This window comes from Urtica dioica, chromosome 7 (assembly GCF_054948205.1).
Source record: "Urtica dioica subsp. dioica isolate 48M chromosome 7, U.dioica_male_clone48M_v1_H2, whole genome shotgun sequence".
Taxonomy (NCBI): Eukaryota; Viridiplantae; Streptophyta; class Magnoliopsida; order Rosales; family Urticaceae; genus Urtica; species Urtica dioica.
In genome coordinates, this window is record NC_142762.1 from 40,453,580 (window position 1) to 40,472,372 (window position 18,793).

An 18,793-nucleotide genomic window follows, 5' to 3' on the forward strand; every position below is an offset into this window, starting at 1 on the left:
CGTCTAAGGCGCAATTTTTTCATTTCATCTCCGTCACAATTCTTTGATTCCCGAACACGGGGTTATAGTTAATATTCGTTAGCAATGTTTTATATACACCGGATTATAGCAGGAATTTACCGCTATTAATGATTGATATATAGTATTAACTGAGAATTAATGTAACCCTGCTAATGGTACAAGTGGTTAATATATAATGCAAAAGAGGACTCAATGAAGTTAAAAATATAAACATAAAAAAGAAAAAGAATTATCCAGATTTCACCATCGAGAAAGATGAATTAAAAACGATAAGATAAAAGTCACCATCAAGCAAAAATAAAAACGCCATTCATATACCCCTAAACCAGCTCCATCTTTGGTCACACATGTGGCTATTGTTCTTAAAAAATTGAAATGTTGGCTAAATTATAATCGATAAACTTGAAGTGGCTTAATTAGTATATATATATATATATATATATATATATATATATATATATATATATATATATATATATATATATATATATATATATATATAAGGAAATGGATGTTGGAAGAATTGCTAGAAATATCAATTTGAGTGAGTGTTTTGTGGCAAAGATTTGAGTGGAGTCTACTCAACGGAATTTAATAATTCTTGAGGATTCGTATTCCTTGCGGATATGAGTATGAATTAATGTAATAAATTGTCAAAAACGGATTTATAATGAATGAGAAATTGATGCTTAAAATATGCTAATTAACACACATTTATTGTAAATAAGTTGTGTGTAGAATGTAATTAACACATATTTGATGCTTAAAATATGCTAATTAACACACATTTATTAAAATATGCTAATTAACACACATTTATTCAATAATTAAAGTGGAAGAGTAATCAATGATTACCTTGCCACATAAATTAATGAATTGAAAGGAAGGATAATTTTGAATTATCTTGCCGTTAAAATCAATAACCTAGTGGGAGCATCTTAGAATGGATCCTTGTCACTCTCATCAACAATAAACTTTCCTTAATGGAAAGACATGATCTTGAGATATCACTCTCGATCATACTAACTTGTCTGAAAGTTATTAGCCCATATTTAATAGATCTACCTGTTAAGCTTTTAGCTTAAAGGAATAGAGAGGTCTATAAAAGGATTAATGAAATGGTTTAAGCTTTATAAGCTATAAGGTAAGGGATTGAGCCCTTAAGGAGAGACATTATCATCAATGATACTCTTCTATCTGATACCACAAACCACTTCATTAGGGATCTTCAAAATTGAAGATGAAATGTCCTTTGAGGATGAAGTTCCAATAACATAAAGACATGGATCGAAGTAGTAATACTACTAAACCTTTTGAAATATGAAAGGTAGATCCTAAGTACTTAACAAACTAGTCATGACTGTACATGGATGTTTGTTATAATCGATATTTTGAGAATAATCGATAAGTGAAGCTCCTAAACAAGTGTCATGAATAAAGTCATTACTATTATAATTCTAGACCTCATTATGACACAAATAAATTGACTGAGCTAACTGTTTCTAAAATTAAATTTAGAAACGACATGCTCGTTCCATTATGTCTCAAACATACTTATTGATATAAGGTATGAGCTCAATGTTGAGGCTATCAACATTGTCTTTAAAAAGGACTAATAATTAGACCTTAGACAATGTCGTATTTCCGAGAATAACTACATGTGTTGTAAACACTGTAATTTCTGGAAATAATGAGATACTTAGTTATTTAAATATAGTAAATCCTTAAAGTCCTGTGTATATATTGAATATGAACACGACAAACAAGGATGAACTATAAATAACCAAGTAATGGAAATAGGTCAATAAAGTTCTTATTTAAACACGTTCAATAAATCACACTATTGTAAGTGGTGATGAGATCAAACCATGCAATGATGCAACCTGTTTTGGCACCAAAGGGATGTACACCTTGATAGGGAGACTTGTTATCTTTAGATATAAAGTCTGGTGTATAATCTAAAGGTATGCGAAGTGTTAATTTGTTCTAAAGTAAATTTATTTACTATGAACAATTTGACTTGACCTTAAATGGTAAGTCAAAGATCACTTGCAAAAATGCATGAACTAGAATAATATGAAAATGGGACATATGTCAGATCGACATAAATGATAGAGTATAGATAAAAGTGGGAATCCATATGATGGCAAAGAATTAAATTGGCTGAAGGAAACTTATCTTCTCTGGTCAAAGTGGGAGATTGTTAGGAATATTGCCCACTTGAAGATAATGAATAAATGATTACTAAATTCGATAATAAGATTACTTTATTAGCATTATATGATTAGTGGGTTGAGTTCTAAACAATTAGAATCAATAACAACTATCTTCCATAGCCTCCGTATCTAACTGAGTCACGTGTTGGGCACCTGAGTTCGGGCGGTGTGCTAAAACATGGTCGATGACTGATATACGCCTGGAAAGCTATATCTAAAGTCATATATGTGGAACACATAGGTGAAGGCTGATCACTATGTGAGAGCATTCTACACTTGTGGTAAGTGTACGACCTGGACATGTCTTGGTGTAGATGTGTCGTTTAAGGACCGTTACGACACACTAACCGAGGCCACTATGATGCTCACAGTGAGACTTGATCTAAATCCTGAAGTGATCATGGACACTGGGTTATGTTACTGAGCTCTTTTACTCATTCGCTAAAAGGCTATTCATGCTAATCACAACTTATGTCTTGGGAGTTTTCTCAGAGCATGATTCGAGTGGGAAGTGATTTACAGATACGGAATCCAGCCTTCCTGAAAGAAGGTTAATGTTCACTCACCTAAGGGTTGATTCCAGAACCGATAGATTGCTAGCACTTTCGAAGTAAGTAACGTTCGAAAGAATCTTTCGCTGGGGAAGCAACAATGCTTAGGGCTGATATATATAAAAAAAAGTATAACGGAAAAATTGACTTCTCTTGACACGGGTTGAACCTGGAGGATCTTGATCACGAACTGACTATATCAGTGGACACTCGTCACGATGAGTAAATATAATTCTAGTATAAAAGAGAGTTCAGTCTTGGCTTACAAGGTGGAGTATTTGACCAAGATTAGACGAATCGATGGACAAAAGAGAAAGGACTATTTCGTCTTTTTCATCGGATTTGTTAAGCTTCTATTACTAGGTCCATAATCCCCGATTCGGCTCTGATAAAGGCGGATAAGAACTTTCGTATAATAATGTTTATCATTATTAATCTCACTTGCTGTAATTGTGATTGACAGCATTAGTTCTGGAAAACGGGTATTCGCAGAATTAAATAAATATTTATGGTAGAATTGTTTATTTATTGTTTGATCAAGTAAAATAAACAATTATTAATTATTTGTTTATTGTTGGACCAAGTAAATAAATGATTAATTGAGTTTTAAGCAATTGAGCCTTGCACACATGGAAAATTCGAATTTGGCTATTTGGCACTAGGGTTTGCGCAAATCTCCTTGGCCGTGTGCCATCAAATTCGAAAATACATAATTGGTATTTACCAATTTTTTCTCTTTAGTTGTTTAAATAAAGGAGAGAGAAAAATATAAGATATTGTCCTATATTTTCTCCTTATTTAAAGGAAAGTATTTAGGAGAATATTTAGGAGAATAATATATTCTCATTTATTATCTCACTAAATAAATTATTCTCTATTTAAATAAAAGAATAATATCTCATAGATATTGATCTGATGGATGAGAGAAAAAGCAGGATTCACTTGTTGAGATCCAAGGGCCTAGATTAAATCCTCTAGTGTGAACACAATAAAAGGAAATAAAATATTCTGGAAGATTCCATGAATATCTCATTTTACTACTATAAATAGGGGTTCATGAGAAGGCAAAAATAAGCAATTATTTTAAGGAATTTTGAGTGAAAATTTCGTGCATCTTAGCCCCTCCTTGGCCGTGCATCTGCCTCTCCCTCCCCTCGGAAATTCGTTTCCATTCTTAGTAAAATAAGAGAGAGATCTCGAAACACCTAGTTTCGTGATCTAGTGAGATAAAGACTGTGCTCACTCATCTTTCTTATTCGTCTCGGAGATTACGTTTCGGAAGACTAAGGTGTCATCCTCGAGTCCTTCATCAAGACGACGCAAGGAGTACGCGATTGGATTGGAGCGTTCTGTAGCTGAACCGAAAATCAATGTAAGTACTCGTTTACTCTTATATCGGTTGCTTGACTTATATGCTCTCGTGAATTAAATTAATTAAACATAACTAGATCTTGTTAATTATAACCATAATTTAATTAGCTTATGATCAGCGTAATTAATTATTTTTCCGCATTTATATGGTTATATGGTGGAATCATCTCAAACGAGTCGCATCGGAGCGATTGTTCGTGTCCGATGCGAGCTCGATCCACCGACAGCGGAGGAGGTCGGCGAAGGCTCGTCGGAGCCAGATCAACGCCCACAGGAGGCAGTTGACGAGAGCGTAGGGGAGAGAGCCGGTGTTCTCGGAGTCCGGAGGGAGGCCGTGGTCGGCGCTCCGGAAGGGGGTCGCGACGAGCCTCACGGCGGTGGTTGGCGGGAGAGACGATCGGAGCTTGGTTAGAGGTGGCCCAACTCTCACTGTTAATTTTTTTTTTAACAGTGAAGATTTTCGAATGTCATTTTTTTGGAAAAATGTAGAGGTACAGCTGATTTATTTACAGTTATTTCCATTCAAATTACTTAAATGTGGAGAATGAGATAATTTCTAGTAATTTACGTTTATTATCTGTGTTGACAGGTTCCCAACAGTAACGTCAGTCTTGGTGAAGCCGTTCTAGATTTGCGCGCCGCGTGATTAATGATATCTTTGATAAAATACTTTGTTGAGATTTGTTAGAGGTTAAAGGCTACGTATAACAATTTTGAAATTGTCTGTTATTTTATATTATTATTGCCTATTATTTAATATAATTATATTCATTATTTCCATTTGATTAAGTAAAAGGGCAAATTAGTCTATTAATTATTGACACCTAAGCATGTTGGCTATTTCCCTAAAAGTTATGAAACATAGGCTAAAAACAAAATCTATAGTTTCAAACTAGCTATTTTGCTACAGTGCCCTATTTTTTATTTGCTAAATATTCTAATTAAATAGCAAGCAGATCCATGCATTAAAACCTACGGTTTTCCCCTGATCAAAACTTTTTTTTTGCTGCTGTGTAACAGCCAATTAAATGTTATCTGAACTGCTGTGTAACAGCCAAATAAAGTGCATCAATTAGCCATTAAGGAGACGTTTTTTGGCTGTTCAAATGGGTGATGAGCTTCAGCCTATAAATACAGCTCTCCTCTCTCATTCAGAACACTAAAAAAAACAGAAGTACTACTCACTCATTCTCTCTATACTTCATCAGCGTTTTTGATATTCTGTCTGTTTTCTTTGGTTGGTTCGGTTACTATGTTTTGCTCGTCAGAAGCACATTCTAGTGCCTTGTTCTTCTGATAACGTTGTTGTATCCTGGGAGGTAAATTGCTCTATTTCCAAACACCCGTGGGAGAGCAATATTGCTTTAAGGAAACCGTCAAACGGTCCTCAACATTTTTTTTTCTTCTTCTAACGTAATTCATCTACATAATTTAGTTATCGGTTTATTATATATTATAGTTTCTGAAATTAGTTTTTCTTATAACTATTGTTTAGAAACTATTTCCTAATTTTGGTTTTTAGTTCAAGTAATTATTAATAAAAAATTTGCTCACGTTTCTCTTTATTTCTCAATAATAATTTAGAACGTGTTTTTATTTTATCTATTTTATTTCTTCCAAAGGTTGTCTTATTTACTCGAAAATTAAATTGTTATTTTCGTTAGATTGCCCTACAATTGACGAAAGATGATTTTGACGGTACATAAAATTTTATGCATTTAATATTTTTTTTTTTGAGATGATACCTAGAATAGCCTAGTGGTAATTCCACATCACCTCATGTGTGGAGGTCGTGGGTTCAATCTCAACTGTCAAAAAAATATATATATATATTTTTGAGCAAATTGCTATCACGGTTATTTGAATTATTCTCCTCATTTGAAGAGAGGGGACATGGTGCTTTACCAACTGAGTTAGCGTCTTTTGTCTTTTATGCATTTAATATAAATATGTATAAAATTTATGTAAATTTTAGATGGATAAAAGAATCTGCACAAAATTTTGCGTAAAAAAAATATTCATAAAAACGTCTAATTATAAAAATGTACGCGTTTGATCTCTTTCCTTTGGAGTACTCTACCTCACGTATACTACTACATCTATACTACGTTTCCCTAAACAAAAAAAATTACTACACTACGACTACCCCATGAAATCAATTTATCTATCATAGTCCAGGATGAACATTCTAATCATGCTCAAAATAGACCGCTGGAACGTGAAGTTTGTGAGAATAAACATTCACGGGTGGTTCCACAATCAAAATTATTGTGCCTCGCTCTCTGATATCATACTCAAAATATAAGTCTAACTCACGCTCAAAAATTAGCTCAAGAGTGGAGGAATGTCACGCACTTATAAAGAACACATTGCTAAAAGTACCAAATCAACGCAAGACATTCTAATATTTACCGCCTCGGAATACTCTAGTCCTAAACTTAATTAATTTTACCGCCCCTACAAACTTTCTGTCTTTACTTTTAACATATCCCCCAGATTTGATTTATGTCTCCTCCCCTGTCACAGTCAAATTCATGACAATACAAGCAGTACAACAACAACAACAACAACAACGTCGACAATTTAATATCAATATCCAACAACAAACAAACAACAACAGAACGAACAGAGATACAAGAGAGAGAGAGAGAGAGAGAGAGAAAGAGAGAGAGAGAGAACCTGATAAATTAAAATACCAGTCCCTTTGGGACAACACATACCAATCAAAACAATTCACACAACATGACTCGACACTCTTTTAATAGCCCATGCAATGCAGGGACGTACGTAGAACGATAGTAGTTGAATTATTAGCAGGTGAAGCCGGGGGGGACGGTTTTCTGGCAGGCGCTGAGGAGGACGGAGATGGCGATGGGAATGTTGATGTTGAGTCCGAGGACGTTGGCTTTGATGGCCGTGCAGAGGCACAGCGCGGCTTCCAAGTCGGCGATTCCCGACAGCACAGCGCAGCACTTCTCCGAGGGCGGCGACCCCACGAGCGCGCTCACCGCCCCGAGCACGTCCGCGCACACGCCCAGCTTCAGCGTGTCCCTTGGGCACTTCTTCGTCTTCTTCTCCTTCTTCTTCGGCTCGCTCGGGGTCGGGCACGAACCCCCCGCCGCCGCCGCCTCCACCAAGATGGCCGAGATCAGGATTAGGGCAACAACTTTGGTGGATGATATACCAGCCATCTCTCTCTCTCTCTCTCTCTCTCTCTCTCTCTCTCTCTCTCTGTGTGTTATTCGCTAGGATTTTCGGTTTTGGTTTGACTTGAATGTAGTAGTACTGTGTTTGCTTATAAAGGGTGTTTCTGAGGTGCAGATTCAAGGGTTTGGTTTGAGTGGAAGAGATTGCGAGTTCGGAAGAGGACTCGATTTATTTACATTATTATGACTTGTTTTTTTTTTATATGAGCTCACGTGAATGGATAATATGGACATGTTATTATAGTATCGCTGGTTTTTTAGACGTATGTCGTATAGTTGACTATTTCTTTTTTTTTTTTTTTTTGGTTATTGGTAGTTATAATTTCTTAGGGTTTTGTGATTGTCATTGGTCAAGCACTCACAGTCACAGACTTAGAAATCTGCATATGAAAATATCGTTCTTGTTGTGTAATATGCTATTAATAAAGATAAAATAGCTTTAATATAGCTTACTATATCATTTTCCTCAAATATATTTGCTAGCAGCTACCCTATAACGAAAGTTCCTTCGCCTTAGTTTGTACTTTATACTAGTAATTTGAAAACAAATATATTTCCTCAAAAAAATTTCTACATATTATTATTTTCTAGAGCTAAACATTAACTTAAATAGATTATATCCATGTCGCGAATATACGTATGTATGAATTGTACTCAAGAAGAGTCAGGGTGACCAGTATATTACCCAGCCAGGATAAGACTTGTGATTTGAAAAAAGCTTTAATATTTAATTAAAAATATCTTATTGGGGATTCCATTGCAATGGTATTAAAGACGAACCAAACAAGTTGACGAGCGTGATAAAAAAATTAAATCAATTTCGATCTTTAGTACTGCAATGTAGGGACGATAATAAATACATAAATTCGCAACTTGTTGAGTATATAGTTCTAAAGCTAATGGCTTCCAGTTGTGTGTTGTGAGCTTCTTGTGACATATACAAGTCACCTTTACATATACATATATAATTTTACTGTCGTTTTGTCTTTATTTTTATTTTTTTGGCTTGTTTTCAATTTTTTTTTATATGTGAAAATATACGTTCGAAATCAATTTGGATCACATATTATCCATGTAACTGTCGAGGCTAGTTTTTGATTGGTCTCCGAATAGTGACCATCAAGTTCTAAGCTACACTCCAAACGACGGAAATTTTCTTATCTTCATAAATAATATTTACAATTTGAAAAACTACAGTTTTATTTTAAAACGTTATAGTTTGCCGCATGGGTATGTCAATAGCTATTTTAGAAATATAAATGAAATCGATACCAACTCAATAATTAAACTGTTTTGTGGCGGACTGAATATACCGTATATCTAAGGATATTTCAATTTATTATTTATGAAAAGCTAATTTTTCATATATATCACCTACAAAAAATTCAAACCAACCAATGTACCTAATTAAAGAAAAAAATTTAACTCTACGAAATTATTAGAAAATCATTCATTATAAGGCACATCAACATATTAAGGATTACAAAGTATCCAATAGTTCAAAATTTTATAAATTAGCCAACATAAAATTAATTAGTACAGTGTATCAGCCAATTGATCAAAAAAAGGTGCCGATGTGATATATACAAGGATCGAAATACCGTTACCGTTACCATTCCGAGCTTTTGAATTTGCTGGTAACCCCCGGTACCGTAAAGGAGTACCGAGTGAAGTAGGAAAAAAAAAGGGAAACCGGTACCGTTGAACTTACCGTTACCGTAGAGGAATACCGTCAAATACCGTATTTACCGAGGGGAATTCAGAAAAGAAATATACAAAAAAACATACAAAGTACGTAGGATAAAATTCATAAAATTAAAAATAGTGTAGAATGTTTCAACACAATACCAAATTACAAATACAACAAAAAGTAAGTTTAATAATCAAAATGATAAAGTTCAATACAATCCACCAAATACCATTGTTCAACAAATTCAACATAGGAGGGATACAAATGACTACTCAAAGCGACCGTATGCGGCGGTCATACAGTAATCATACCAAGTCATATAATGAGCACATGCGTACCTGTCCAAGTGATAGTCGTACTCATACTGAGATGAAGCAACAGACATGGAGTAAAGGGGATAACCTGGAACTGGTTGCACCGTTTTGGGAGCGTAACTTGATGCATAGGCGTCTTGGTTGTAACTGGAAGATCCGTCATCATAAGATGACTTTGTGCCTTGAGGACCAATTGATACCGATCCGAAGTTCTAGGACAAGTCATCAACGTCATTGCTAGACGTAAATGACATGGCATCATTCATACCTCCGCCCTGACCTCTGCGCCCGTATCCTGAATAAAAAAAGGCAGGGTGATGAAGACGATCGAAATCTTCTTGCGATGGTGCGTATCCAAGTTGAGCACCGCCGACATCACCAAATGAAGTGCCTCCAGCTGTAAAGGAACCTCCAGCCCGATATGAACCTCCACCACCTCCCCCTGATCCACCGTCACCTTCACCTCCATCTGCTCCGCTTGATCTACGGCTTGAACCTCCGCCATCTGAATCCGAACTGTCTCCGGATCCGCGTTGAGGTTGGACGTCCTCGTTCAGCACTCGCTCCGGATCAACTCCGATCTCTCGAGCCGCTACAGCTACTGCCGGATCCGGGTTCTGGTTGACGCCGTCCATGTGAACTTTGTCAATCCAGCGGAGCATTTCGTCGTCTCCCTCATTGTCATTCCCCGAGCGTTCGAAAGCTCGTTCGATGATATCCAAAGGATCCATCGGGGTGAGGTTGTTGTCGTGAATCCGAGTTGCTTCTCGGAGCTGCAACTTCATGTTGTATGAGCAGAAAACAAGCTTCTAGAGTCTGCTGTACGCTAGACGGTTCCTTTGTTTTGTGTGGACGAGGGCAAATGTACTCCAATTCCTCTCACAAGCGGAGGCGGATGAAGTTTGTGACAAAATTCGAATGGCCAACGTCTGTAAAGTTGGGGTCCAATTTCCGTAAAGCTCCCACCACTCACCTGCAATCATGTGACATAAATCATATCATGTCATTTCTTACCATTCCATGACATAGTTAATGCATACAATTCATCTCACAAGCTTACTTGCACAAAGGGTGCCTCGTGCCGATACACCACTTCTTTGTGAGAAGTCCCCTCGAGCGTCTCGAAATGCGATTAACTGTAATTAGAAAATCAAATAAGACTCTATATTCATAATGTGATATAGCTTGTAACAATTTATAGTTTTATACCTCCCTCCCAAGAGTTGACCCATCAAGATCCGGATGCAAGAAGTCGAACACCTTTGTGACAGCGGCCATGTGGGTATTGTTCATGGTTATATCCGGGTTAAACAACAACTTTGGATTTAGGAAGAAAGCTGCAATGTGTAGTGGATGTTCCATTTGAGTACTCCATATGTGGTTCACGATGTCGACAACCCATTCCTTTCCACTCATCACTTCCAACTTCTTTTTCATCTCGTGGAAGACGTAGTATAGTAATCCCATCGTGGGATGCACCTCAGTGTCCACTAATCGAAGAGTGGTATACATCGGCTCGAATATGGCACACACTTCGTCCACCGAATGCCAGAATATGAGATTTAAACAAGTCTCGGATATGGATCTACCTGTGGGAGTTGCACTCAATTTGGAATCATCCCACCATTGACTACTGAACATCGTCCTCAACGCAGCTCTCTTCTCTCGGAGACTTCTGAGAGCTAGATAGTTCGTGGCAAATCTTGTTGCGCCGGGACGGATGATTTCACCTGGGGATGTCTCCCGTAACTTGGACAACACAGTGTTGTGGTTGTAGATGAACTTAGTCGCATCCCTCGCAGCTTTGATAATATGCTTAACACTATCTCTCTTCCCAATATCTTCAAACATCAGATCTAGACAATGTGCGGCGCAATGTGTCCAGTACACATGGTACTTGCGTTGTAATTTCAACCCGGCACTCCTGTAGTTCGAACCGTTGTCGGTCACAACTTGGACGACATTGTGTTTTCCGATTTCTTTGAGCACTGACCTCAATATTTCGTTGATGTACTCCCCTGTTTTTGTACGCTTTGATGCATCAACGGACTTTAAGAACACCGTTGCATCAACACAATAAACCATAATGTTTATGATGCTCAGTCTGGTCGGCCCCGTCCAACCATCAGTGAGTATGGTGCAGCCGTATTTTACCCACCGCTTCTTTTGTTCTTCAAGGTAGTTCTCCGCGTCTGCAACCTCCATATCGAGGTACTTGTTATGAATTTCGTACGGAGTTGGTATAGGAACGCCTGGACCTGCAATAATGCCAATATATCATGTTAACGTTTCAAGAACACATGCGATTCGACAATATGAAAAATACTATTACTTATCACGAATTGAGGATTACCTAGATCTTGAGCGGACGCTATCATGTTTTTGAACTCATGCGAGGCGGCCTTACTCGCCGGCACATGTTGGTGAACAAAGAATTTTGTTATGTGTCTTCCGAGCCACGTTCTCTTCTTCGGATTAACCATCTCATCAATTTTTGTTTGCTTTGCACTCGCTGACTTATATAATGACAGAGCAGCTGGTGGAGATTTTGCCGTAGAACCACTGCCGGGCCTCCCATTCCGTCTTAGCCGCCTCTTGTTTTGACCTCTTCATCATTGCTCGTAATTGCGCTTCGTAGTCTTCTTCGTCTGATTCTTCCACGCCAACATTTTTAGTCAATGTCTTGCGAAGCGTAGAATCCAACGACTGTTTCTTCTTCTTTTTTATGACATTGCTTTGAAGTAAAGCTTGCATCTCTGCTTTCACTTCAGGAGGGACTTTTTCACATAATTTGACACTCTTCGTTGGGTCTACATGGGCTAGGTGGTTTTTCACTCTCGTGATACCGCCACCTCCCATAATGTGCTCGCAAAATATACACTGGTGGCCGCTATTTTTTCCGGGAATGGGTGTGCAATACCTCCTAGCTGGGTCGGGGGCCGACATTCTTGCAACTTGTAATCTACAAATTCATAAACATGAACACAAACTCTAAAATTAAAAACAATTCATAACAAATTCTTCATAAATCAATAAACAAGTTCAACATAACCTTAATCATCACTAACATATCACAAAATTACAAAATAATTCGGATTAATTACAAAAAAATTAGAATCATGAGCACAAACTCTAAAATTAAAATCAAGTCATAACAATTTCTTCATAAATCAATAAACAAGTTCAACATAACTTTAATTATCACTAACTAATCACAAAATTACCAAATTATTCGGATTAATTACAAAAAAATTATAAACATGAACACAAACTCTAAAATTAAAAAAAATTCATAATAATATACCATAAATCAATAAACAAGTTCAAAATAACATTAATCATCACTAACTAATCAACAAATTACCAAATAATTCGGATTAATTACAAAAAAATGATAAACATGAACACAAACCTTAAATAAACACTACATTTAAGTTCACAACTATCAATTTATACTTAATCTTCAAGAATAATACAAAAATTTCAAAAATTAAACTCAAAATCATCCAAAAAATATTTAGGTCGGGAAGCTCACCGGGAAATGAAGATACTGCCGGGATCTGGGCAGAAATAGCCTCCGTCGCGTCGGGAACCTGGCGGGTTGGCGGGATCCGGTCGGGAAGTGAGAAGATTTGGCCTGGGACGAGTCGGGATCTTGGCGAGCTCAAACCGATAGAAATGAAGAACATTAGGGGGAATCCGGGTTTAAATATGCGGTTTTTTCCACTTTTTTTTTTTTAAGTGAACCGGACCGGGAAGTGAGAATCGGGTTCCTTCCCGGATCCCGGTCCGGTTCCCCCGGAATCACCGGAAACGTCCGGTTTTGGTGGTTCCGGTGCCGGGTACTTCAAAAAAGGGGGAACCGGACCGGTTCCCCCGAAATTTAAAACCTTTGGATATATATCGACCAGGACCTATCAATATACACGAGTTATTAACACATATAAGTAACTATAAACACGAAAAAGTAAAGGATTTTTTAATATTGAGTTTTTTCTGAGTTTTTTTTTTTTTTTTTTTTTTTTTTTTTTTTTTTTTTTTTTTTTTTTTTTTTTTTTTCTGGGAGACGCAATGCTACTATAAATATGACTTCGGAAGCACTAAGTTTTTTTAAAAAAAGACCGTTCCCTTCCAATTATAAGCAAATTTTCACCTTTAAAAGTGACTTTTCACTTCTAAACAAATCACCAAGATTTAGAAAACTATGACCAACCTGTGAATATTTCTCATTATTGCATGACAAATAAAGTAACTAAATGATTCTTTAAAATGTCATTAACATTCTAGCTCATGCACGCAACCTATTTTTTAGTTAGTATTTTACCCAAATACCATTAAAAATTGGGGGCAAAATGATCCATTAAAAGTTGCGTGCATAAGCTCGATTGTGAAGATATCATTAGAAACACAAAATGTAATCGAATTTTAAGTGGAAAGTGTTGAATGAAATAACAAAACACTTAGATTTCTAAGTAATTAAACCACTAAAAGTTTGATAATTGTTAAATAGTTAATTTTTTTTTTTTGTAAATTATAAGTAAATAGTTATTCGGATGATGTTTCGTCATGGACAATTCAAATATTCTATATATATCATTTGTGTATTACGTAAATCTGGTTATTTAAAAAAAAAGGTATGGCTATTTAATTATAAAACGAAAAATTGGCTATAACAATTTTATTATGTTTGTAATATTATATATCTAAGGAATCCCATACATATGTAATCTCTGTGGAAATGCAGTTTCTCTAAGCTAAACTATATACCACTATTTTGGAACGGTAAAGCTTTCTTAAGATGGTCGAGATCAGGATTAGGGCTAGCTAGAACGATAAACCCTAATATACATCCAAAATCATTTTGGATCACATATTATCCATGTAAAACTGTCAAGGCTAGGGTTAGATTGGTCTCCGACTCGTGATCATTAAGTTCTGAGCTACACTAAAATCCTCATATCTTCTGCCACGTAGGATGAAAATACATCATATATGTAAATATTGATACCGAAGAGTATGCTGCAACTTCAATTAACCAAATTAGCGGCTTACTGCATAGGCAACGTAATGAATTGTTTTGTGACGGATTGGATATACACAAACCGAAAAATATACTTTAATTTATTAAGCGCATTAATTGTAGAAAAATAGGAATCTCGAAACGTGAAAACTTTAAAATAACCAATGTTTTCTTAATAGTCATGAATGGCCATCACAATTTACTAACTAGTAGTAATTGATGGACTACTTTGCCCTCTCCCAATTTTCACTTTCTCGCTCATTTGCATTTCCAGAATATTATTATATAAATTAATAAAAATATCAAAGCATTTACTCGTATCAATAACCTTCTTTCTATTTCTTTCCTTATTTAATTTGTTATCCATATTTCTTATTCGGTTCCTAAAAAAATGTATTTCCTTCTTCTAGTGTAGAATTTTTGTTGTTTTGGCGTGTTTCAATATTTATTCTTAATAATTGAAGATTTTACATCCAAAATCTTTTTGGATCACATCTTATCCATGTAAGTGTCCAGGGTCAGGGTAGTGTTTGATTGGTCTTCGACTCGTGATCATCAAGTTATGAAGTACACTCCAAACTTGGAAATCCTCATATTTTCTGCCACGTAGGATGAAAATATACCATATGTAAATGATGATACCAAAGAGTATGGTGCAACTTCAATTAACTAGATTAACGGTTTACCGCATAAGTATATAAATAGATTCTTTAGAAAAATAAGTAAAATTGATACCAATGCAATAAGTTATTTGGTGACGGATTTGAAGTTTGAACATCATGTCAACATATATACTTCAATTTATAAAGCAGAAATTTTAAAATAAGCAACGTTTTGTTAATAGTTGTAAATAGCCATCATAATTAATTAACTCGTAGTAATGGATCATTTCGCCCCCAATTTTTACTTTCTCACCCATTTGCATTTCAATAATATTTTTAGAAATTAAAAAAAAAAGATAAAAAATACGTCTCTCTTTAAAGTTTTGATAATATTAATTACCATCTTTCTACTTCTATCTTTATCCAGTTTGCTATTCATATTTCTTAAAAAAACGTATTTCCTCCTTCTTCTAGCGTAGATAATTTTTTTCTCGACCACATGAAATCATAAACTATTAAAAAAACAAAACTCCATAAGATTGATTATCTACACCGATAATCATAGTTAGTCATTGATAAAATATAGCCTGCAATAATAGGTATTAGCATAATATTAACTACACTTCTAGCGTCCACAACTTTTTCTCAACCAACTCAACCCAGGAGAAAAAAAAATGAAAAAGAAGAATATAAGCCATATTGAAAGTTGGAAACGTTATAATTTCAATTGGCCAATGTTTTGAAATTTTTTGTTAGTGTTTTACTCAAATGCTATGAAACTGTTGTCGCCTATTTTGTTTTAATTATTTTAAGAAATTAAAAAGGAAAACACAATAGTTAGAATCTCGCAAGTTAGGTAATGACTTCCCTAATACACGCAAATTATTACCATCCATCAAAACGAGAAAAACCTAGGAAAAAAATAATTACGAAGAAGAAGATGAAGACGGCCACGTATTAACAATAATTAACAATTATTTACAGTGCATAAACCCAGGAAAAAAAATCATAAAAAAAAAGAAGACGGCCACCTATTCAACCTGGCTTGTTGGAAACGGCTTAGCGGCTTCCGTCCTTCCTTCCGCGCGTGAGACGGCATAGCGGCTTAGCGGCTTCCGCTTAGACGGAAATTCGGCTTCCGCGGAGCCGTTTACACGGAAAGTCGGCTTCCGCGGATTCCGTGAGAGACGTTGATGGTCAGTGACCGTTGGGGCGTTTTAATCTCGGCCATTGATTTTCTTACCGTTTTTTCATCAATGGTCACAAAAAAATGGCCGTTTTTTTACTGTTTATACACGGATTTTTTAATTTTTTTACACTTTCATCATTTTCTCTATAAATATAACTCATTTCAATCTAATTTCTCACAACATCATCCAACAAATTCTCTCTACAATTATCTCTACAATCTCATCAAGCTCTATGTAATTTATATAATATAGTTTCTAAATTAAATTTTCTTTTTATGATATTTATTGTAACCACGGTTTTCCTCCGCCACAAGTGAGGGTTCATTAATAAAATTTTCGTGGTTCCGTCCACGTTTCTTACTTAAAACAAAAACGTCTCGATTTACATTTTAACCCTTTTTATTAAAAACGTAACATTTTAGTCCTCTTGATTTTACATTTTAATTGAAATCAAAACGGCTTATTGGCTTAACGGAATAATGCCTTCCAATAAGAAACGGAAACGACTTAATGGCTTAACGGAAGGAAAATTTCCGTTAAGCCATTAAACCGTCCTTATCGGCTTATTGGAAGGCCGAAATTTCCAATAAGCCAGGTTGACCACCTATTAACAATAATGAACGATTACTAACTGTGCGGAAATTCAAAAAACTTGAAAACCCAATAAATTATTAATAATTGTTATTGATTATTAACGGCACATATGTGAAGAAAAAAATCATAAAATCATACAAACCCAACCTATCAACAAATATTACCGATTATAAACTGAAAGCGACTTAGAAATAAAAATCCAAAAAAAAATCAATTTTCAAGATAAAGAAAAGGGATTCGATTATCTCTCTAGCGTAAAAACATAAATGAAGACACGAATGAAGACACTCTTATTTACGGCGATGAACGAAGAAACAAATATAAAGACATACAACCCAACCATGAAGTGAAAACAACCCGATATATGGCCGTCGTAGCTTTGTTATTTTTCTTTGCAAAAATGAATTTCAATTACAAAATATAACTAGAGAGAGAGAGAGAGAGAGAGAGAGTCAATTCAGCAATAACTAACTCTTATTTTATTGGAAAGAAATCAATTATTAATTTATAAAAGAAAATTGAATATATGATTTGAATTTGTTCCTTAAACGCTGCCGAGGACATAAAATGTATTTGTTCCTTTGTCAACTCATCAATATGATTATTTATTTAAAGATTTCAAAATATTGACTAAAATAAAATCACATGTTTAAAGTGACTTAATTATATTTTTCTAATACAAACATGGTATTTTATTGGATTACAAAATATTTCCCGATTTTATGGTATAAGTTTTGAAAAATCTATGTCACGTGATTTATTTTTTATTTTTATTTTTATTTTTTTGGGTTTGGGTACCACTAGCCAATAGGAGTGTTTTCAAATATTTTTTGGATTCTTACTTTTTTTTTTTTTTTCAGAAAAGATAAATCTGTAGTGGCAAGTTTGTCACTATTAATGAGAATTTTGTCACTAAACACTCATAGATCTATCATCTATTTAAAAAAAAAAAAAAAAAAAAAAGAATATGTAATAAGCCACTTATTTACTCTTGGTTGTGGCAATTTTTTTTTTTTTTTTTTTTTGTTACATTCCTTATGTTAATGTATCCAGCCCATATCATTCATGGGTTAGAAAATACAGCCCCAAAAGCCCAACCCAAAGCAATATTAAAAAAAAAAATCTTGTATTCTACTTATAGATATTTTTTTAAAAAGATTTGCATTTATTGATGATGAACAATCATGCACCACGGTCCCAATTTCCATCGCTAGCTGATAGTTTATCTCCTATTGATGGGTCCATGCTTAGAAAGATGATATCATAATTTTACAAGAGAATTCAAATTTAGAGCATCCTAATGCCAATGAAAAGCACTACAAGCTTATTGGAAACCAATTATTTTGTTTCTATTTTTTGTTTAACATTGGAAGATTGAAAATAGTTACATATTGGCGAAAACAGGGCTAAAAACAAATGCTAATGCCAGGAATTAATCCACTGTGTAATATGGTTCGCATATATATAGAAGATTATTTCAGCTTTTTTATAATTAATTTTTTTTAGTCTTTGTCTTGCCTTGATCCTTATCTCTATTTTTTTAGGCATCTTGATCCTAATCTATTGCTGTTTAATATAGGTTATCGTCTGGGATTCTTTTTTAAACAATAAAAGGAAAACAAATGTCGTCTTAAATGAAAATGATGGGTTGGGTTGAGTTGAGTCAGTAAACCTGGCCGAATTCCATTCCTCACGATCAATCCATCGTTAATTATAGGCCCACATTGAACATTTCAAATCGATTCTTTTTTATACATGATTTGTCTTTTTATTTTTAGAAATAGATTCCATATTATAAATGATGTTTGAATGAAATTACAGATGATGTAGGGATTTTCTCCACTAAGATTAGATTTTCAGTTCTATGTCAAAATCAGAACAATGAGATTAAAGTTATCATAGATATAATTGTGTAGCAAACAAATTAATATCATTGACAATCTCACAAAATAAAAGATATTTATGGAATATAATCTAAACCACTCAGTCACGAAGTAATATGATCAATCGACGAGATA

The 18,793-nt window shown here is 34.9% G+C and overlaps 1 protein-coding gene and 1 pseudogene across 1 annotated transcript; both read right to left on the reverse strand.

Annotated features, from left to right (window-relative positions):
• Positions 1-6,724: 6,724 nt before the first annotated feature.
• Positions 6,725-7,559, reverse strand: LOC149391587 (putative lipid-binding protein At4g00165 pseudogene; annotated as a pseudogene).
• A 2,619-nt stretch (positions 7,560-10,178) lies between these two features.
• LOC149391588 (uncharacterized) lies at positions 10,179-11,852 on the reverse strand. Its single transcript, XM_089620016.1, has 4 exons — positions 11,723-11,852; positions 10,579-11,627; positions 10,430-10,505; positions 10,179-10,342 (listed from the first exon to the last, which is right to left on the reverse strand). The coding sequence occupies exons 1-4, from the start codon at positions 11,850-11,852 to the stop codon at positions 10,179-10,181; spliced, it is 1,419 nt and encodes a 472-aa protein (XP_089476142.1).
• Between the last annotated feature and the right edge of the window lie 6,941 nt (positions 11,853-18,793).